At 33.7% G+C, this 22,493-nt stretch overlaps 3 protein-coding genes across 5 annotated transcripts in view; 1 reads left to right on the top strand and 2 right to left on the bottom strand.

Moving 5' to 3' along the window:
• Positions 1-22,493, top strand: part of LOC136800623 (dosage compensation protein dpy-30-like) — a 154,427-nt gene that overhangs the window by 25,597 nt on the left and 106,337 nt on the right. The gene's annotated exons all lie outside the window — the stretch shown is intronic.
• LOC136800616 (uncharacterized) lies at positions 6,081-11,273 on the bottom strand. The gene is made up of 5 exons (XM_067057262.1): positions 10,904-11,273; positions 10,101-10,303; positions 9,431-9,908; positions 8,744-8,951; positions 6,081-8,370 (listed from the first exon to the last, which is right to left on the bottom strand). The coding sequence occupies exons 1-5, from the start codon at positions 11,066-11,068 to the stop codon at positions 6,107-6,109; spliced, it is 3,318 nt and encodes a 1,105-aa protein (XP_066913363.1). The 5' UTR covers positions 11,069-11,273; the 3' UTR covers positions 6,081-6,106.
• On the bottom strand, positions 11,537-20,878 carry LOC136800617 (polypeptide N-acetylgalactosaminyltransferase 16-like). Of its 2 annotated transcripts, XM_067057263.1 has the most exons (15): positions 20,783-20,878; positions 20,463-20,620; positions 20,123-20,221; positions 19,662-19,729; positions 19,490-19,555; positions 19,051-19,172; positions 18,624-18,711; positions 17,832-17,919; positions 17,203-17,306; positions 16,845-16,971; positions 16,614-16,706; positions 16,093-16,176; positions 15,785-15,914; positions 12,897-13,013; positions 11,537-12,448 (listed from the first exon to the last, which is right to left on the bottom strand). In XM_067057263.1, the coding sequence occupies exons 1-15, from the start codon at positions 20,876-20,878 to the stop codon at positions 12,299-12,301; spliced, it is 1,590 nt and encodes a 529-aa protein (XP_066913364.1). In that variant the 3' UTR covers positions 11,537-12,298. The 2 variants fall into 2 exon arrangements, with proteins under 2 accessions (XP_066913364.1, XP_066913365.1); XM_067057264.1 differs by lacking the exons at positions 11,537-12,448; positions 15,785-15,914 and having other exon boundaries at positions 12,949-13,013.

A 22,493-nucleotide genomic window follows, 5' to 3' on the forward strand; every position in this document is an offset into this window, starting at 1 on the left:
CGTTTCTGGAGCGCTGGGAGGGTCCTAAAAATTTAAATTCCCACCAAAATTTCTTCTTTTAATGTAGGTGCAATGTCACGTTGTGTAATTAAAACTCCAGCAAATATCTTGATAACTCCATGTTTCAATGGATGCAAGGGGAACAACAATAATAATCAAAAGGGCCATTCCAGAGAAAGGATACGTAACGTCACTCTCATTTTTTACTAGATGCCAGTGGGGAGACAGTTTTTCAGCCAAGCATAGACTCTAATAATTGCAGTTGACAACTGGACAATATCTTGAAATGGCCCAAAAAGTGAGCCTGAAATAAAAGAAATAAACTAGCAATACTTGCAATGGTTACACAAAATTACTTGTCTTGGAACGGTGAATCATCAATCAAATCTTGCTTTATAGCGTTTAGGTGATAAATGTTCTTTTGCTTCACTTCAAATCTGCTAGTACTCTAAGGTCCCGAATAGACGTCCCCCCCCGCTTATTAATTTTCGAAAATATTTCGGACCCCCCCCGTTCTTATTAGGACCCCCCGTTTATTAGTTTTTAAGAATATTATCAGCTGCCAAAGAGAAGGACCCTTATTTTGCTCTAAATAGCCTGATTTTAGCCTTTATTTACCTAAATATTTTCAGACCCCCCCCCGTTTATTCAGACCCCCCCGTTTATTATATTTTGCAAAAATTTCGGACCCCCCCTTTTATTCAGACCCCCCCTACTATTCGGGACCTTAGAGTAATTGTGATTCATGGTATACAGTAACTTGATCTGGCAATTAATACATTGGTTAGGTTGCCATATGCAGTGAGTGATCTTGGTTGGGACATGCTATCAACTGTTATCATAGATTTTGAGTAATTGAAACAATAATAAACTTCTTCTTATCTATAACTATGTTATTTTTCTTGTCAACACAAACCTGCCTTCCAAAACCAAATGTTTAAACCTCAAAAGTGATTCTAGTGAAAGGAGGTTTGTTTTCAACAGCATCACGAGTGTGGTAGTTTGAATGGATTAATATCAATGAAGAACTATAAATTTCAATTTCAATTTTAAAATCTATATACATCAAGAATTTTTATCTGCTGTTTGCACTTGCAGTAGAAACTTTCGATAACTTTCACGAGGCTTTTAATTATCTCCGTTATTTAGATTTCATAAAACAAGTGCGCTAACTACTACGGAGCTAATTAGAATCTATACACCGCAAATACTATCTGATAAGTTTGCGTGGCGTAATATAACAGAGATAAAACGGCTGCAGACCGTATCCCGATTTCCTGAATTTTCAACCTGAATGCTAATCGGGCGACCAAACTTTCAACTTTTTGGTCTTATTCTCGAGAGAGTACCGAATTTAAGGGTCTCCCGTAGGCGACCAATAATTGATATATACGTGAGCATGACCGTTAAAAAATCATTCAGAACACAAATAGTGACGAGCTATTAAAATTAGTCGTTTGTTTCTTATAAAAAAAAACATTTAGAAACCAAAATTTCATGATCGTGAAATATTCTTTCATATTCAAGACTTCGTGAGCAAAAAAACATCTATCTCATCAAAGAATTGAGTAATTTGACTAAGAACATTGATGTATGCTTATTAATAGTGATTCTTATAGATAAACATGCGTTTTTGAGCCAACAAATTTTTTTTGCAAAAATCTGCTTGAGCCATCTTTTACCTATTTTCATGCAAAAAATCTGAAAAAATTAACGATCCAATTTTTCAAAGTCCAAAAAAACCGTTTTTTTAGCTGTTTTTGGCCCAAATTTCCCAAAAACATTTTCTTTCGAAAATCGGGCTCCGTCACATTCGAGGGTTTATAGTTATGCATCTTTGTGCAAAAAATCATAAAGAATGAAAGAACCAATCTCGAGAAAAGCTAATACCTAAGTAATCGATAATGTGCTTATAAAAAAATATCGAATTTGGCCAGTTTTTCTATAAAAACACGCCAAGCAACCAAAATTTCATGTCTAGACACACATTTCTTCAAAAGTAAGCCCTCGTCAGCAAAAAAAGCATCTATCTCATAAAAAAAATGAGTAATTTGACTAAGACATTGATGTGATCCAAAAAAGATTCCTATGATTCAATCCTGAGAAAAGTTGGTAACAGACGAACGAACGGACGGACGGACTAACACAGGTTAATTTATAGGACCTCCACCCCACCGGGGTAGGTCCAAGAGACGAAGGAAGCAGGAATTAATGACTGGATTTCTTGATTTTAAAGTCGTGGTTGAAATTTATACAGTATCTTTTTAACAAAGCAGAGCTTATCGGTAGAAAATTCGTCGACAAAAAGTGATTAAAAATCACGTGATGAACGATATTTTTGACCAGGAATTCTTTCAAGCCGATGAATTTTTCCACGACAAAACATCTATCAAAAACGTGTTACATATAACAAAAGTAAAACACTTGCTACATAGCACTGGTGATGCTTTCAAAATAAAAGCAAAACAAAATGTTATCAAACTCCGAGGGAGTTGTCGGGTTTAAGAATGTCTGATTTTGTTTTAATTTTTTAATGGTTTTCGTACCATTAAAAAAAAACGAAAAATGAGAAAATCCCAACCCATTTTATTGTTTTTGTAAAACCCTTACAGTGATTTTGGAAGATAAAAAAACCGACCCAACAAACATTAAAAGAAGCATACCATACCGTTAATCTCAGAAATGGGCTTTTCAACATATCTAACCACGTAAAATGTAAATCTTTTGTCAACTGGCAAAATACTATTAGCTGATTCCAAATAACTTCCTATTGCTTTGTCTCGACCTTCCAGCAATGAATCCATGCCAGTCTTGAGGGTCTCTGGGCAATGATTTCCTTCCCAATAGAATTCCAAAATGCGTTTTGCGACTTTTACTGATCTATGATTATAAAGATTATTGTTATTAATCTCTTTTGACCTTATTATTGGTACTTTTTAGAATACTGCCATGCTTTACCTAGAGTCTCATAGTGATAAAGTTGCGTGCGCGAATACTTGAAAGTGGTCGCGTTTTTGAAAAATCAATGTTTTTACTAAATGCTGGAGCTTGCTATGTTTATTAAGCTAATGAGAAATGGGTTTATGTTTAATGTTTGTAGCGATAGAACACGATAGAAGTTTAGTTAGGGAGGGGATGTGGCAAAGTAAAAGTGAATCTTACCTTAGATAATGCAGTCGCCATTGTTTGTTTCATTATTCTGCTTCTTTCAAGACGTTGAAGAAATTATGTGGAATCATTACTTGTTAATTTGTAGACAAGTAAAACTCGATAACCAGACTCCAATGGAGTCATTTCGTAATTGCAGTTCGAGTAAAATGCAGAATAAATGATTTCACAATGTGTTTCTTTTCGATCAAAAGCAACTATTTCAGTTTCATCACCAAGGCTAACTGTTAGTTTGTTTCCAGTGAATAAAGATGGACAATTATCGTGACAAACTCTTCCTCACCATTATCTGAACTTGTTACACATCGCGACTTCCTTTCCCACAAATAACAAGGCTCTAGTGTATTGCAAAATTTTGAGTTTTTGATTTCAAATTCTTCAGGTTGAAATTCTACTGTATCCGTTCCTGGGAATGAAACGATTCTCTTTTAAAATGGTCGATAATCGCATGACCTTGTGGCTCACACAATGGTAAAGAAATTGGTCCAAAACCTTTAATATCAAGTAAGGGAAGATGTATTTTATCCACAATATCAGCGTTAGCTGTCCATTTGACAGGCTCGTGCTTGATGGTTTGTAACAGACTTTGCAGCTCAACCATCTGAAATGATAAGAAGTGAGAACAAATAATTACCTTAAATTCAATGTATTTGAATTGAATATATTGGGCTATTCCAGAAAAAATTCCTGGAATTCCAGGCATTTTCCTGGATAGTTGACCCCTTGGATTTTTAAAATTTTTCAGAACCCCTTTCAGAACCCCTGGTTATTTTTTATTGACCACTCTGGATTTTCAACCTCATTTTACTGACCACCCTAGATTTTCCACTTTATTTTCCAGAACACCTTAGACGTCACACGTTCTCAACATAAGGGGTACAATGGGGGATAGCCCATTCTGAATCATAAAATGAAAAAAATTCTGGCAGTATCACATTCTAAAATTTCATTCCTAAATTCACCTAATTATTAGTTTATTCAATAAGACAATGTTCAGACGTCACGGTTCCGTTTCGCTCCGAAATGAAACGGTTCCGAAACAAGTAAGTGTGAACGTCAGAACGGCTGTACTGAGAAATATTGCGCACCCGTTGACCGGGTATTAAAATAAAGTTTATGATATCTTTAGTGCTAGAAGAAGAGACAAAAAGGAATAAGAAACATAAACAAACTTACAGAGATAGATTTTACGGTCTGAATTTTTTCTTGATCTTTTTCATAATTATCATCATAATCTTGATCTTTCATTGGTCGAAAATCATCATCGCCATCTCCCTCTGAGATGGTATCACTGTCCATTAACCGAAAATCATCTTCTATATTGCTAAAGTCACTTCCGCAAGAGCTGGTATAGATAGAATTGGCATCATTCTCATTTTCACTATCACTGCTGTCAGAATCCATACTTGCTAGTACAAGGCATATATTTAGTTTATTTGTTTTCTCTGTTTACAGCTCTTCTAAAATGAGAAATAAGATTTTCCTGAAACGTTGAACATATACACGTTTTGTCTTGTATAAGAACAAACTATATAAGAACATATGGCTTCGATGGCCAAAATGCTAAGAACATTTTAAGAACATTTTAAGGTTTTGTTTACTCTAAAACACGAATTTTTTAGGAGAATTGATAAAAATACTCAAAAATAGGAACATGTTAAGAACATTTTTAGGCTTAAAACTTCAAAAGTAAAGAACGTCCCTAGCCTTCAAAAATTTTGGATGTTTTTATAAAAATACACGTATAAAGCGTGAAAGAATTTCTCTATCATTGGGAGAATCGTTAACGACTTTCAACTAGTAATCTTCCACTTCCACCACCGAAAACAATGAAAATAGCTAAACTATCAGCTCTCGTCAGAATGAGTTCCAATAAATAAAACAGAACAAGCAAAAGTCTACTACTAAATATTGTGAAGAAAATAGATTGCAGGTGCCGTAGGAATTATTTTGACCATTAATGTGGAAAAGTTACATCAGGGTTAATAACTACTAGGTTGAAAAACATTGTTAGGCTCATGCTCAACTGTCAGTAAGTTTTATTGTCGGTCAATAGCAAATTATCGACAACAAATACTTTAAACTGACTGTCAATCAATTTATTATATTTAAGAAATATACTGTTACATAAAATACATAAAATCAGTGCTTCTAAAAATCAATTCCTCAAAATTTTGAAACTACGACTTTTCCCGAGTTTGGACTTGGGCAATTGCCTCGTAAATCTAGTTTATTAGTGTCCCCTATATAAAAAAGGTTTAAGGGCTCTGGTCATAGTGAAAAATCAATTTCAGAATTTGAAGATAAAACCCTATGTTTTCGCTTCTTTGACATGTTTAGGAACAAACTGCTTTTGAAAAATGAATTTAAGTAATTACATCATGAGTAATTAAGGAATAAGTGTGGCATGGACCTTAATAAAACGTCATAACGACGCTATTCATATACTTTTTACAAAAAAAAGCCTCCTTGGGGAAGTCATTTTATTGCTTCAAACTTTTTTTAAGTTAATGAAAAATAATCTCTTTATTTAGATTTTTTCGGAAAGATTTTCTATTTGGCTACATCCTAAGTTATAGCTGTTTTCGTATGGAAATTTAGTGGAGAAAATTCCCAAAAATTAGATTTTTTGGAGATTTTAGAGGTAATACTAAATAGATACATCACCTGAACCAAAAAAAATTTCAAAATGTTTGATTTTTACCGAGATTAGGGCTTTGAAAGGTGAAATACTCTTCTTTGAAAAACTCTTCGTTTTCTTCTTCATTTAATTTTTTCATTTCAATTTTTCGATTTTTAAATTCTGGAAAGGACAGGACATAAAAAAAAGTTATGTAATAATCTTTTGAAAATGCAGAAATTGCCATTTAAGTTGGTGTAAAATTGAAAAATTGGGTATGTCTAGAGCCCTTAACTAGAAAAATTATCCACATGGGTTCTAATTAACAACGTCCAAATGAGCCTTTTTAGCAGGAACAATGTCATTTTTGTTCGATGATGGAGAGGTTCTTTTCAAAGCTCCCATTTTCGAGTATATCTTTGGAAATCTTTTTAACCGTGTTTCAAGCTCTTTCATTTCATCCATAAAAGAAGTGTATTTCACAATCATCCTTTCATGAAGGTCTCTCCCTTTTTGTAAAATCAATTCTATTTCTCCTTCATGTCCTCTAACAATGCCAGTAAAATCATGATCTTCGTTCCAATGTGAATGAATCATTAACCATTCTACTGCTTGGTCAATATCATTAAAATTTCGATAAACTAAAGTAACTTCTTCACTCCTGAGAAATCTTTCGATTGCAGGATGACCATAGATGTGTGCGTCTGATTGCTTCCATGTAAATTTAGGACATCCTCTCTCTTTTAATGTTCTTAAGTTATTGTATCGAACTAATAAAAGTTCACCGTATAAATCATTCTTTGAAAATTCTATTTTAAAATCATCGATTAAAATCTCAATATAGCTTCGCCTCTTATATGCTGGAAATGGCTCATGATTGCTATATTTGAATTTCTCCGATGAAATAAACTCAAGAACAATATCTTCAAAATAACGATCTTTAAATAATTTCCTGACAAAATGTAGATGATAGCGATCCGTTATATAACTATCATAATAAAAAAGTTCTTCTCCTAAAATGCTTAACAAAAGTCTAAGTAATTTCTTAGAACTTTCACATTTAGGAAACTCCTTTTTCGTGACGCCATTGATGACTCGACAAAATCTCCTCCGCAGTTGGTCTAAAAAAAATTCATTTGAAAAAAATTCATCGAGCTTAGATGCAAACAAGTCTCCTTCTGAAAATAGGGTAATCACCAAGTTTACCACTTTTTCAAAGTTAAAATCCATATTGAAATTAGTGACAAATATCTCAAGAAGTCCATTAACCATTTCGAAACTTCTTTTTTTATTGTCTATTTTGTCTTTGTTTTTTAAAATATCTTCAATAATCATGCATAACGTGTTAAGATCACCAATTGTTCGACAAACTTCAAGAAATCTTTCAATATTTGAATTCATATTTGTAATATTGCAACGTAATAGAATTTGGGCTAAAGTAACTCTATCTTTTACTAAATGAGTGCAATAAAGTAATTGGTCGATATAGCGATCAAATATCATTTTGAAGCCCTCTGTATCGTTCTCATTTGAAAGTTGTAACAAAATATCCAATACAATTGAGCCAGAGACAATGTAATCGAAAAGTTTTTCCGATGGTTCTTTGAAGAAGTCATAATTATGGAAAGTGTGTCTCACAACAGAGACAATCATTTCGGTTATTTCTTCGGGATAAAATCCTCTCATGTCCTCTTCCTGGTCTATACTGATGATATCATCAACGAATCGGTTAAGGTGTAACAAAAAATATGACGGTTTATCAAACAACAACTTGTTCAGTAACAGTACGTTTAATTCAATATCATTTACAATATAATCACATGTTGTAATTTCATCTAACCAACGTTCCGATAAATTATCATGTTTGTGAAGACTTTCAATAATCTCCTGCCATAAAGGTCGCATGTATCGTTTTGCTCTTTTACGCGACTTTATCTCTTGTAAACTCGAATAGACAACTCTATGAGCAACATCGATGATTCCCGAGTGATAAAATACCATCATCCATTTTTCATACTGCCAGAATTCAACATTCTCAATAACATTTTCAACAGCTTCTTTGATTTGTTCCCACGGAACAGATTTGAAGATTTTTGCAATATCCACTTCAGCTATATCCGGAATACCATGCACTTTTTCTGAATAATTGAATTTACGAGCCATCACCTTCTCAATGTACCAAAGTACAATTTCCGGGTCTTCAGGTTTGATTATTAGGTTAACAAGTAATTTGCTGTTACTTTCGTTGAAAGACTTGTACCTTTTGAAAAGGTCTTTTAAGTAAACTTTAAACTGTGGAGATGTATGATCAACTTTATCAGCCATATATTGAAGACATTGCGTTGGGAATTTCGAACTACAAAAATATTCGAATTGGCGAATCGAAGGAATTGCTAAAATAAGGAACCTCAATTTTCTTCTTGCTTTTTCTTTTTCTTTGTCATTTTTCTGTTTGTATTTTTGAATTTCCGATATAGCAATAATATCTTCGTTCTTATCAAGGGAGAGGCCGAGAAAATCAACAGATTTCATCGAGCCATCCATTTTGATGCCCTTTTGAAGACTTATATCATCTTTGGAACCTGAAATTATAGAAAAAGATTGAATTAAGAAAGAATTATCGACATACACCTCTGTCTCACAGCCCCAGCTCATTCCCAAAGTGGGGATGAGAATTGTTACTGAAATTCCATTAGGGATATAAATTTTATTGTTCCCAGTTCAAAAAACCCAGTGGGAATGGTTTTTGAATGCAATTCTTTCCATAAAATTTCAAATGAGGATGAAAACAAAGAACATTTTCAGTGGTGCTGAAACTGTTCGTGAAACCAGGCGAAATTTTAGCCAACGTTAAAAAGCATGAAATTATATCAAAACATGCTCTTAGGTAGGAAACATAATAGTTAAAACTGTAAGATTTAAGGCCTGTCTTAAAAACAAAATAAAAATACATACACTCGGAAAGTCCATCAGCTGATGTCTGGTAATCTACCAAATAAAAGGACCATTGTTCATGCAGAGGTAAAGATTTGTTCGCATATTCCAGATAATCTCCTATTGCTTGATCTTGACTTTTTAACTTTTTGACACCACTCTTGAGGGACTTCCAATTATACTTCTCTTCTAGCAAAAGTGCAAACCGTTTTTTCCGATTTCTGTAGATCTGTTGCAAAAATACATAACAATTATTGTATGTTTTGATTTTATAATAGATTTTGTGCAAATGAAAGACCTAATCAAGGAGACGACGGTATGTTATCGATGTGCAATGGCAAGCATAATATTGTAAAACGTTTTGTCAAGGCTATTTCAAGACTTGAGTAATTTCATAATCAAATTAAGTTTGACTACACGTGTTTTTTTACGAGAAAAAACTATATAAGAGAAGATAAGGCTTTCATGGTCAAAATGTTAAGAAAATATTAAGAACATTTTTAGGCTTAATACTCAAAGGTTCACATCTTAAGGCTTCAAAAAATTTGGATGTTCTTATAAAAAAACGTTTAATCAATGAAACTGAAAGTGAAATATTTTATGTTATGTATATTGTATGTATGCCTAGTCGAGTATAAGAAATTAAATTATAAGTTTTGAATTGGTTAATATCGGCTATTACAATATTGTTAAGGATACATAGCTTACCTCTGATAATGCCGTCGTAACTTCTTTCCTTATTCTAATGCTTTCTTCCAGTGGTTTGATCATTTCTTTTGAATCGTTTAGTTTCAGTTTGTAAATGAGAGCCACTCGATATCCAGACTCCAATGGAGTCATTTCGTAATTGCAGTTCGAGTAAAATGCAGAATAAATGATTTCACAATGTGCTTCTTTTCCATCAAAAGCAACTATTTCCGTTTCATCACCAATGCTAACTGTTAGTTTGTTTCCAGTGAATAAAGATGGTAGCTGGACAATTATCGTGACAAACTCTTCCTCACCAATATTTGAACTTGTTACAAATCGACTTCCTTTCCCACAAATAACAAGTTTCTTCAAAGTAAGATTCACATGTAGATTTACAAACATTTCACTTTTAACTTGTTGACGTATAGATTGCAATATGCGATGAAACTTTGGATTCGTGATTGTGAAATCGTCTGGATAAAATTCCAAAATGTTCCTGAGGAAAAAAGAACATATAGCCTTAGATGTGGAAAGTTGTTTATGATGTGAAAGCTTTTTTTGTGAGTTTCAAAAATAAAAGGGCTAAAGGCACCTCAAACTGGTTTTTAACATGTTTGGGGACAAGGTGTGAAAACTTGGAGTTGGTTTTAAGAAATATTTATACAAAATGAAGAATAACAGATCTTACTTTATCTTGACAGAAGAATCAATTGAATTCCTTTCAAATTGGTCGATAATCTCACGACCTTGTGACTCGCACAATGGTAGAGAAATTGGCCCAAAGCCTTTAATATTGAGACTTGGAAGATGTATTTTATCGGTGATACCATTAGTTGCAAATTTGACAGGATTGTGTTTGATTGATTTTAGCACGATCTTAAAAGTATCCATCTATAAAGAGATTAAAAACAATGTACATTAAAAGGAAAATGGTAAAAAAGCCAATCCAGTAGAGACAATGCTGTAAATGTTACAAATTCTGGGTCTCATTTTATAGACTTCTGATTTTTTTTTACATTTTACTTTTAAAAGAATCCAAAAACTTCTCTTTACTAGAACAGTTTTATAAAGCAAACGAAGATCCGCTGGGACCCCTCCCCCCGCACCACTGGAAATTTGAAAAAAAATTATCCCCAGTGGGAATAATACCCTACAACTTCAGCCTCGCTGGGAATGACTTTCATTTTATCCCCATTTGAAATTCCATGTAAAAAACTGCACTTCAAATCCACTCCAGTGGACTTTCTAGCTTGAAACAATAGAATTTACATCCCCATTTTGGAATTTCGATAGAAAAGTTCCACCGGGGCTGCGAGACACGGGGTGTATTAAGGGTCAAAATATAAAAAGGCCATTAATACCAAATTATAAGTTTTGGTATGAACAATTTTAGAGTTAAAAAGAGTCTCCAAAATAAACATTAGATCATGCAAAAAACTGTAAAAAACTGATTGAAATTTCTAATGTCATAAAATTCAAAATGGAACTCACGGATGTGCATTTCACATTTGAGATGTCATCTTGTTCAATTTTATTATAATCATCGGAGACTTCTCCAGGATCAATATCCACCATTGGTTTGAATTCACCATCATCAAAACAATCTTTATTTTTATCATCATCATCATCATCATCAAACTCACTTGTGGATTCCATGATATGTTTCGCTCTAGTTATGTTTATTAAAGATGTAAAAACATCCAATTTACGCTACCAAATTTCTTCAATCAAAGTTAAATCACTAAACCATTGTAGTGTTGTAGTTGAGTCAGTAACATAAATTTGTCTGTGTATTATATCAAATTGAGACCAGAAAATCAAATCCCGTTACATTACTTTATGGTTATCTTTTTGTAGTTCTGAAAGTAGAAAAAATTAAAAACAAACTTTAATGATCATGTTAAACTAAGCACAACAACACCATTCATTATTAATTATAAGGATGGATTTCTAGAAAGTCTCTAATCAGGGCCCCCTAATCAGAGTGCGAAAGGATTATGAAGGGTAAGTAAAACCATTGATCGATGGAAGAAAACACTAGTAAAATCAAATACTAAATTACTGGAATTCTAGAAAGTTCCTAATGAAACTTTGAAAGAATTTTGAAAGAGTAAATAAACATTTCAGAAAAGAAAACACAAGAAAAATATTTTTTCTTATAAAACTGACTATAAAAGATGGTGCAATCAACATACTTATTGTTATTGTTGATGCAATAATAAGAAATATTTATTCAAATGATCAGCTTTTATTAACGATTAAATCGCACCTTAAGTCTTTAAACTCTCCCAATGACTTTGATTATATTGCGCTTGTTAAAGGAAAAATAAGACAAGAAAAGGCAAGGCGTCCCTAGCTATTCCCATAAGAAATGTAAGACTATATAGTTCTTAAAGGAATCATGGCTCTGAGTAAAAAGAGGGAGCTACTTTAAGAACAATTTCATCTTTGATGTTCCTAAAAAAACAAGGTGCAATCTGATCTAGACAATCCTAACATAAAATTCATCAAATTATCCTTTGATTGTGGTCACAATATCCCTAAACACAATTTTGTGAATCTACCATTCGGTTTCAATGTTTCCTTGCCAGCAATCCATATACGTTGTTAACTTAATGTACAGTAATCAGTCAGATGAAACCAAAACGCAATAATTTCATCTATAAACTCCTTCATTCATTCATGTCTTCGTTTGTGTATAATAAACGTACTTTCATCAGCAACACATGATTTGCCTATCTACTTTCTTTTTATCCCACGTTATTTTCTGACCATAAATTTGCTACCATAACAGTTGGAGAATCGACATCTTCTACGTTTTCACCAGCCGTTTTACTTTTTACTCTCAATAATGGTAGATAAAGTGAACATTCTATCACCAATAATTTAGAAGAGAAATTTGGTAGTAAAAGACCATTTCTGTTGTGGACTGAAATTTTCACATCTTGCTAAGAGTAACGAGCCATCCGATTTCCTTTCGATGCATAGATTTGTTGCTTGATGACGTAACCGTTCACGAATCATAAACTTCCAATGCTGAATGTTAAAAAAATGTAAACAAAGCCCTGTAGTTATCAGAGTCACTCAAGAACATCATCAAATTATCATATAGTCAGTAGAATTCCTTGCTGTAATTTTGAAGGCTGACACACGATGGCAATGTGAAAAATACTCTCTCGTGCAAAATAAACGTGGGTCAATAAAGTGTGAGGACTTAACTGGAAGAATTAGCGTCCAATTTCAAATGTCTGAAGAAGGCGTGTATTACTTTTTAGTCACGAGGTTACTCCCGATTCAATAACAATAGACACAAGAAAATTGATTGGTGAAATACGTGAGATTCAATAGCGGTAGTCAAGAACTAGCCTTTTCAGCATTTTTAAAAATCAAGTTTTGCCATGTCCATTTTTGCGACTCAAATTTAAATTTAGAGGGATATACCTTTCGCTCAAAAGGATAAATTTTTTCAAAAAAACAACTTTACCTGATTAAAATCGGAGTTGTCACAATCTTTGAGAGATATTCTTTTTCTCTTCTTTGAAGCATATAAACATTTGTCTTTTTCGTTTTGAATCATTCCTGTTACTGACATTACCCATTGCTGGCAAGTGAAATACAAAAATATCGTTGGTCTTGAAAATACAACAGATCTATGGTGACTCAGACAAAAAGCCCCTCCTCTCCGATGGTTTCATGTATCGTTCTACTGGTTTTTTGACCTGTCCAATATAGATTTTCAATCACACGGAATCTTTTAAAGGCGCTTCGAGACAAAATTAATTAAAAATTTGGGTTTATGGAATAAAATTGATTTGTCCCTCTTAACACTTTCCCAAGGTATAGAACTATCCAGCACGCAAATTTTTACAGGAGCAGTGGCGTTCTGGCAGTGGGGCCAGCGGACCTTTTTTGAAGGGGTGCCGAAGAGCAAGGGGCGCCAAAAGAGATTATTGAAACGCCCAATCTTAAAAATCATACTTTATGCGCCTTAAATTGCGCCCCAGGAGCAATTTTACTGAGATAATTTTAAATTACTTGCAATGTTTTTGATTCACTTGCAATAAAGTTAATTGGTAACTTCTTTGCAATCTACCTAATTTACAAGTTTTTTGTGTGTACAATATAGCATTATTAAATGAAAATCTATTACAAGATTGAAATAAAAAAACATCAAATTTTTCTGTTCGCTTCACTCGCATTACACATTGTTTCTTTAAGTTTCTTTTCACTCTAGCAAGAGTCAAATTTTTCTATTTTTGTTTAGTAATTTAGGGTATCTTGGCAGTCAATTTTCAAAAATTTTCTACTCTACTCTTATCCACTTAATATTTCCTTCCTCATTATGCCTCGGCAAATAAAAGTTTAAAAACTGGTGGGTGGGGGCACCACTTTGGAAGATTGGGGGCACCATTCTAAAAAATTGACTTTGGCCCCTCTAGAAAATTTTTCCCAGAACGCCACCGCAACGAGATGATTTCTTTAAAAAAATTTAAAATACCTTATTTACAAAAATTTGAAGTGGGAAAAATGAAATCAAACAGTGAATGGTGAGGGTGATTTCGCAACAATGTGTTACAAATTGTCGTTACTATGGACTGGCTTGAAGTGATACACTACGAACTATCAAATTCCCTGAGTTTTATTTTTGTTACTTTATCGTGGGTATTTTGAAAATAACACATTAGCAAACTATTTATTCCTAAGTAAATAAACAAACTGGTAGTTACTATTTTTATTGATTTTTTATATGGTTATGGTATTTTTTGCATATTAGGGAGAAGAAAACTACATTAACTTGATGAGTATAGGACTACTCCTACCATATATATCAATTCAGTTCAGTAAAGGAGTTATGAATGTTAGAGAAATCAAGAAATAAACGAAAAGACAAAAAAGACCTTTCAAATTTACAAAGAGAATAGGTAAGAGCTTTCTTGTTTATCTTTGATAAAAGTCGTCCTAAAAAAATAGAATCCATAATTAGTCGTTCCAAAACGAATAAACATCAATCTAGGTTGAGTAAAGATTTTGAAAAAGACAATCTTTCGGTTCTAAACAATTCATTTGAATTTAGAGGGAGGTCTATGAAGGAAGGCAAATTTCATAACGAATTATAAAGACATTATGGTAGGCCAGCGTATTAGCCACTAAAAGAGGTGTGAACATAAGTTAGAGGCTTAAAAATCTTTCATTATAGGAAAGAAGAAAGCTATACTACAGTCAACCATAAAACATAGGATGGGATTTGATGTGTTCAAAAGCAAAAAGAAGATCAACAGGATCAAGAATGGATCGAAACCAGTAATTGAAAATGTTGATACAGAAAGATCACATGATGAGAGCGAAATGCAGCAACGAGAAAGAAAGAGTGAAAGTGAAAATCACTGTGCAGAAAGAAAGCTGAGAAGCTGTGATAAAATCCTTCAAAGCACTTTCGTATGGACTATACCCAACCTACAGCAGAAATTTCAGGAATTCAAACAATTCAACACCGTTACAGAATCACCGTCTTTCTTTGTTTTTGGTACATACAAAGCATTGCTGCACTTGAATTTCAGCCGTCAAATTTCCAAGAAGAAGACTCACGTTACTGTGTCATTGTGGATAAGTAAGCGACCTTTTGATGACACGACCCAATGGCCAATGCAATTCAAAACAATCAAAATGAGGCTTTTGGTAAATAGTGAATTGGTTGACTGGGATATTACTAAAAGTTCCTATGATCAAATGTTTCTCAAGCTTTACGAAAAACCCCATGGAGAATGCATCATGAGTGGTAGTGTTGGAGCTATTTTCTTCATCAATCAAGATAGATTATTGAATATTCAGTATAATGATACAGTGACGATTAAATTTGATATCGAATGAAATGAAAATGCGGACATTGAATGCTTAGGCAACATTAAAGATATCAGTTGGCCTCGCAACATTGCTGATACGTCATCTTACGTCCATAAAAGGTCGTGTGTCTAATCTTGGAAACTGTTGGAAAGACGGCAAACACAAAAAGCCTTGGTAAATGGAAGTTGAAAAAAAACTATCGATTTGGAAAATGAAATTGACAATTTGTACAAACGATAGAAAAACAGTTGAAAAAATGCGAAAAGTAATAGTGCAAGAAAAGACGCATCTTTACGAAAATACTGTTTATAACAAAATATAGTCAACTTAATTATACATTATTCTAGTATGAGAGTTAATAACGTATGAATTGAAACTTAAAAATAACAATAGTCTGTACCTAAATTAATAGATAAAAAAGACCTTAAATCCGACCAGATGTCTCATTGCTTAGTTCAAAAGCCTTCGATCACCCGATTCCCGCAATCTGCCATGTCAGCAGGAGAAAATAATTTCAATGAAAAGTCTTACCATTTTCTTAACATTGGGAATACATTTCACTGCCAAAACCTTTGAAGTTTTGGACTCAGATAAGCAATACGATTGTCCCTTATAAATTTGCTTGATCTCCCCATAAGCCAACTCGTCAACATTCGGACTTCTGAAATAAATGATACTTGGTTCTAAATAATTTCGAGACGGTAGCGTGTTGACAGAAGGGGGAACTAAAGCCACCAATCCAAGCAGCAGATTTATTTTTCGTTTGGTGCACCGAAAGACAATTTTCAGTCAAAACAAAAATATCCATCAATTAATAAAAACGAAGACCTAAAAGTTACCTCAACTCTGGATAGACTTCCATCAGATACCAATCGAAAGGACGACATTTCAGTCTTTCTCTAATTAAACGTCGTTCTTTGATTCTAAAAAAGAAAACCGAAATTTCATAAATCTTAAAGGGCTACTTAGACTACACAATATATTGACGAACAATATTCGACAATATGGTTTGCGGACCTTATTGTACGAAGTAAACAACGGTACTCTATTATAAAAAGGAATTTTCTTTCTGTAAACAATCCCCCTTTATTGTTGGAATATTGCAAATCGAGCTGACAATATATTGCGCACACCTTTTCAATATATTGTCGACATTCAGCAATATATCATCAATATATTGCCTGACAATATATTGTGTAGTGTATGTAGCCCTTAAGAAACTCATTATAATGAACGTACCACATAGGTACGTCTAGGAAAAGAGTAATGAAGAATAAAGGATAGGGACAGCAAAAATCGAGGGTAATGCTGTCTACTGAAAAAAAACGCTGCTGAAAATTCCTAATGGTATAATTTTTACCTCGGTAATGGTTCGTTCATATTTCCACCACGTGCTCGATAGAATATTCTTTTATAACGGTCCATCCAAACTTCGGCAACACGTCGCACGTTCCTAATGGTTGAGAATTTTTTTAATTGTATTCTGCATGAAATAGACAACCGGTCATACTTGATCGACTAAAGATTTACAGGAAACACAAGGCAAGAAACTTGAATAATATTTTCAATGAATCCAATCAATAATACTCACATAAGGTACGTGTGTCCATTACCAAGAGGAAACTCATAAGGATGAGATTTACGAAAGATATGACCAATTCGTGAGCAAGGAATAATTTTCAAACTTCCACCACACATCCAAGTTTTGAATGAAATTTCTGAGAAAAAGAAAAAGTTATCTTGGTTATAAAAAGGTAAGAAAAGAAAGAAAGACTTTCTAGATTTATCAATCTTTAAATTTCTTTATTTCTGACTTTAGCGAGGTCGAGCTTCAGTTGACTTTAAGGTTTTGAGAATTTCTGAATCCAAAGAGCCGCAGATTATGTCCTGAAGTAATTCTTGATTGATTGAAGTCCAGGTCAAAAAAATGGTATGAAAGATTATCTTACCGAAGTTTTCCGCACCCCATATTTCTAGCAGAGGGTCGTATTGTCCGAGTTGATTGAACCATTGTTTCTGAACAGTAAATAGACCACCTGCAATCACTGGTGTACTATGGGAAAGTTTTAAACACAAATGATAGTTCATAAAAGTTTTAGAAATCAGTTACCTTCAAATGGGTTTTTCCAGAATTACTCCGTGTCACCCCTTGTTGAGGATATCGGATATCCAGGGGGTTAACTATTTCTGTTCAAAAGTGGATATCCAGGGAGTTAAATATTTAAAAGGGAGCGGATATCCAGGGGGTAAAATGTCTTTTCAGGGAAAAAATACGATATCCAGGGGTAAACATCTTTATAAGAGAGGATATCTAGGGGGTTGATCATGTTTTTAAGAGTGGATATCAAGGGGGTGTTTACTAATAAAGTAGGATATCCAGTGGGTTCGATACTTCGAAAATTCTTTTCTAGAAAAGCTCAATATTTTAGGGTTCATGCGGGTATTATTCCCAAGAGTGGTGAAATATTTAATTGTAACAAAAGATAAGGCTTAAAAATCTTTCAGACAACAATGCTAGCTAGTTGAATTAGAATATTTCTGAGGTTTTCAAGAATAGGTCATTTTTCTAAGTTGTTACCTGATTGTGTGAGTTGTATCAGCTTTATGATCTTTCATTTCTTTTTCAAGTAATGGTTCCCAAATAAAATGCATGTTCCAATCAAATCCTAGGGAAAGGATGTATGAAACATTGATGAAACACTAGTCGCCAGTCAATTAGACACTTTAGTTACCTTAATAGTCTCTCGGGAAAAATGAAAGTGATAAATAAGCCAGGGACATTGCTGCAAAAGTGAGGATAAAGGGGTGGTGGCTAAACCAGTTATCTGTGAATATATTATTCAAACGAGATTCACACCTGCTTACATTAAGCACTTGGTAGCAAATTATTAAAACTGGATAAATTATGCAAATCCCGATCAATAGTAATGTCAGGGAGTGATTATTCAATATTAGGAACATGAAATCATACTAATTGTTCAAAACTCGATGATCTCACTTTTTCACGTAAAGACCAACATTCATATTATGGTCACTAATACTCACCCGGCCTCGATTATGACATCAGCGAATTAGTTGTAAGGATTTTTTTTGCATAGTAAGTTGGTATTATTTCATACTAAAAAAGTACAGTAAAATTAGGTTAAACTTCGGTGTTGTTATTCATTACAATTACAAAAGTGAAAATTGAACAAATATTTGGAAGAAAACTTTATAATTTGGGTTAATGAGACAAATTTAAAGAACGTAAAGTTAATTTAGTAAATTACTCTTTGGTGACGGTTTCCTCATTAAAATAAAGCATTAGTTCCATGATATTATAATCTTAAAGAGATCATTTGTAAGGAAAAATAATTTATTACAGATGCACCTCCTTTCAAGTAGTTTGAAGAGGCTTTATATTCCAACGTATCCGTTTTGATGATGTCAATCACTGGTGAAGCTATCGCAAGTGGATCCTATAATTTGAATCATAGAATTAACAATAACGAATAGATTGGATTTTACATTTTTTTTATCATTGTCTTTTCTTGGCATATTGACAAGACATCGCGCAGAATTGATGTTGCACTTTTTGTCATCTAAAAAAAGGAAGTCGTTGCATTGTTTTTCGCGCGAGTTCTATTTTCTGCCAATCAAATTGCGTCACGCATTCGAAAGATTCGAAAATGTTGCAATCAAAACATTGAATTAATTTGTGAGTTTGGTTTTGAGAAGAAAACATTTTCTAAAAATTAAACCTAAAATATTGTGATCTTATTCATATGATTTGGGGTTTATAGCGATAATCTTTGAACCTGTTCAACTTGTGCTAGCAATGGTTCAATCCAACCGACGTTCACTTCACAGTGGCTATCAAGGAATGTTAATATGGATGACTTGGCGACGCTCACACCTTTCAAACGTGAACGAATCAACCCTAAAAAGAAGAAAGGGGAAAGTTAGAAATGAGTTAAAGGATTCGACCAATTCACGCATTTTACTGAGTTTTTAATTGAACGTTGTCTGAACTAACATCAACCCTATAAAACTGCCTCTTCCAATAAGAATTCAGTAAAACGCATATCTAATATTGTCATTTTGATCCTCGCTAAGACAGTCGATACAAGTTAGGCTTGAACCTACATTCTTTAGGCTACAAGAAAAGCGAGCTCCTACTTCAAACACCGTCATCCGTTAATTTTCAATAAACTTCACTGGGAGAATGGGTTCCCATGAAAAGAAATGAATACACACCTTCTCGTTTGTCGTTCCGCATCAAAACAATTTTAGGTAGGTCTTTCAACAAAGCACCATCTTTTTCTATGGAAGAAAGGGTTAAAAATTGAAAAATAAGCTAGATGGAAACATCAATTACACCCCAAAGTTTTTAGTTGGCTGTTCCGAACGCAATTTTGCATTCACTTACCATTGGCACTAAAATCATCAACCAGGATAATCTCCGTTAGTAGGTGAGGTGGTGTTCTATCCAGTACGCTGAAAGTATAAGATATAATAATGTATGATAATCAAGAAAAGATATTACGCTCATTAACATTAACATTACGGAGGCCGCACCGTATACTGTATAAGAACAACAAATCTAAAAATATCAAAAGGTACGAATATCATCATGAGAAACGATCCTTAGCACGAAACCGCAAAATTTCAGCAATGTGTAAGGATAAAAAAAGAGAAAAAGGCAGCTACTGGGTGGTCGCCAGGACTTGAAACTTTCTGGAGACGTCAAGCATGTCGAGGGAGGAAAGCATGCCAAATTTCATCGCTCAACCGTCACCGGTCGCCAGGCTACGGGCCGCAAAAAGTACGCTGCGGCTGTAAGCAAAACACCTGTATTCTTATTACCTGTACAACTGTATTTTGATTTACCTTTTAATAGTCCGTAGCAAAGCTGACCTCGCTTCATTATGAAAAGTGATGATAATCGAAGTGCTGGACAACCGCTTGTCATAACTCTCCTCTAAACATCTAGATACAAAACATAAGAAGTTAGGTTAGTAAAGAAACCATGTAAGGACAGACAGAAAGTTGGTAATCTGTCATTTAATCTTTGAAAATGAAAGAGTTTTAAATAATGCAAGGTCTCGAGTTGCCAGTTTCAAAAGCAAACTTCCCTTCTGTAGCCAAAAAACACACATACCTTTCCCAAAGCATTTAACATTTTTTGAATAAATGATTTCCGATTTAGGAAAAAATTTGTTAACTTTACTGTGGCGGGCGCGTATCAGGGATTGGCCTATCACTGTCCAACTCGTCACTGATTCGTTGGTTGAATTTGTGTCTATGGTATGGATCTTCAGATTCAGATAATTTCGTTTTTGATATATAACTTGTCTCGTCGAATGTACTTGAAGCCAAGATTGTGTTCTAAAAGATTATAGGAATATCGTTTTGGGCAAAAGCTCGTGTTTTGGACCCTTGAAAATACATATGCTGAAAACAATAGCAAAAGTCTGGAATAAATGGATTTTGCAATTTAAACATTTTTTTCTTTATTCTTAAAACTAATCTTTGAATGAAACTTTATACCTTTTGAACTTTTGGAGCTTGGAAGTAAGACAACAACACCAACAACCAAATAAAAACAATCAGCAAAGTAAATATTCTTTTTAGTTTACATCTCATTCTTCTAAAATGAAATAGTCAAAGTTTAGTAATTTATACGAAAAACGACGGGCTGCGAATCCCTAAAAACAGGTCTAAATGCACAAATGTTAAGTGCTACAAGTGTAACAAGTGTTAAATCCTCTCTTCAATCAATCAATCTTGGTTGAGGAACAAGCAGACTGAAACTTCAGATTGGAGATTTATCTTTAGAAAATAAAAGGTTCCCAAGCAAAACTCAACTTTTTACAAATTCACTACAAAATTTATTATTAGGACGTACAAAGGAAAAAACACTAAAATACAGAGGTGAACTAAAACCCCATTCATGCGTGAACGCTTCACAAACGTTCCGGCAAAAGCTGTAGAGAATTCTCGCCAGCTTCTTAAAGTAGGGTTGTTTGCACTGACCTTTATATACCCGTGGACCAAGTTACTCAATCCCGGTCCACCAAAAATCTTTGATCGGAGTTTTTTGGAAATTGGTACCCTAATAGCAGCACTACTCAATAGCGGTGAAAATGCATCGAGCGCTAGGATATAATTTTCCTCGAATACTTTTGATGATGTAGCGCTGTTAAAGACGTTAATTTTTAACATTGCAACTCCGATCAAAGATGGCGGATATAGTTTGGTCCAGGGATATAAACGTTAGTGGTTGTTAGTACCCAAACTTCATATTAACACAATGTAGGTCAGTGTAGGTAACAATAATTCTAAATTTGTATTTAAAATAAATAAGATCAGTCTTAATGTAGACTCTGTATACGACTTATGAAATAATTATGCATGTATTATAAAAATATTATAATGGTAAATATATTCTTGATGAAATCATATCAAAATAGTTTAGAAATAAAGGAGTCTAAACGAAGTCACCACTATTTAAAAGGTAAATGCCATTGAAAGAAAATAGTATCATTCGCAAATGAAGCAAGAAAGTACCAAGCTTTTCAACTTTATATCATCATAGCGGGTAGCCACAATCACCCTCGAAATATATTGAGATTTTAGTGTATTTTAACGTTTTTCAGAATTTAAGGTTCGGGCGAGAATTGCTATTTTAGCACTTCCACTTTCTTCCATTAAATATTTCGATTTTAGAGGGGTTTGGTGGCTTCAAGGCTATATTCCAAGCCTCATTCGAGCAAATTTGAGCTTTTAAATCCTGAGATCCTAAGGTGCTAAGTCTTAAGTCTCATGTTAAAACTCTACTTTCCAACTGTAGTTTAAGGCGCTTAAAAATCAATTGTGGTGTTCAAAATTACACCGGGAACTCCCCGTTGTCTAAAATATTTAGTGGATGATTGCAGTTAGCTCAGTCGTAGAGTAATTGCCTTACACTCCAAGGGCTATGGGTTCGATCCCCAATCACTGCCAACTAAACAAATGAGTATTGATTGGGTAATCCGGTCTAGCTGAAAAGAGGCTCCACCTCAGTATTCGAACTCTCAGTTATATATCGCAAATAGAAAAAGGGATAGACCTCACATTCCTGGCTCCGCTGACAGCCACCTGATTAATATATTATTAACTTATCTTTGAGTTTGAAATTATAGTCATTCAATTAAAACATGTAAATTAAATAAAAAAAATCATTAAAATATAAAAAATTGAATAACATTATCAAAATGCA

Source organism: Clytia hemisphaerica, unplaced genomic scaffold (genome assembly GCF_902728285.1).
Source record: "Clytia hemisphaerica strain Z4C2 unplaced genomic scaffold, Clytia hemisphaerica genome assembly, whole genome shotgun sequence".
Taxonomy (NCBI): Eukaryota; Metazoa; Cnidaria; class Hydrozoa; order Leptothecata; family Clytiidae; genus Clytia; species Clytia hemisphaerica.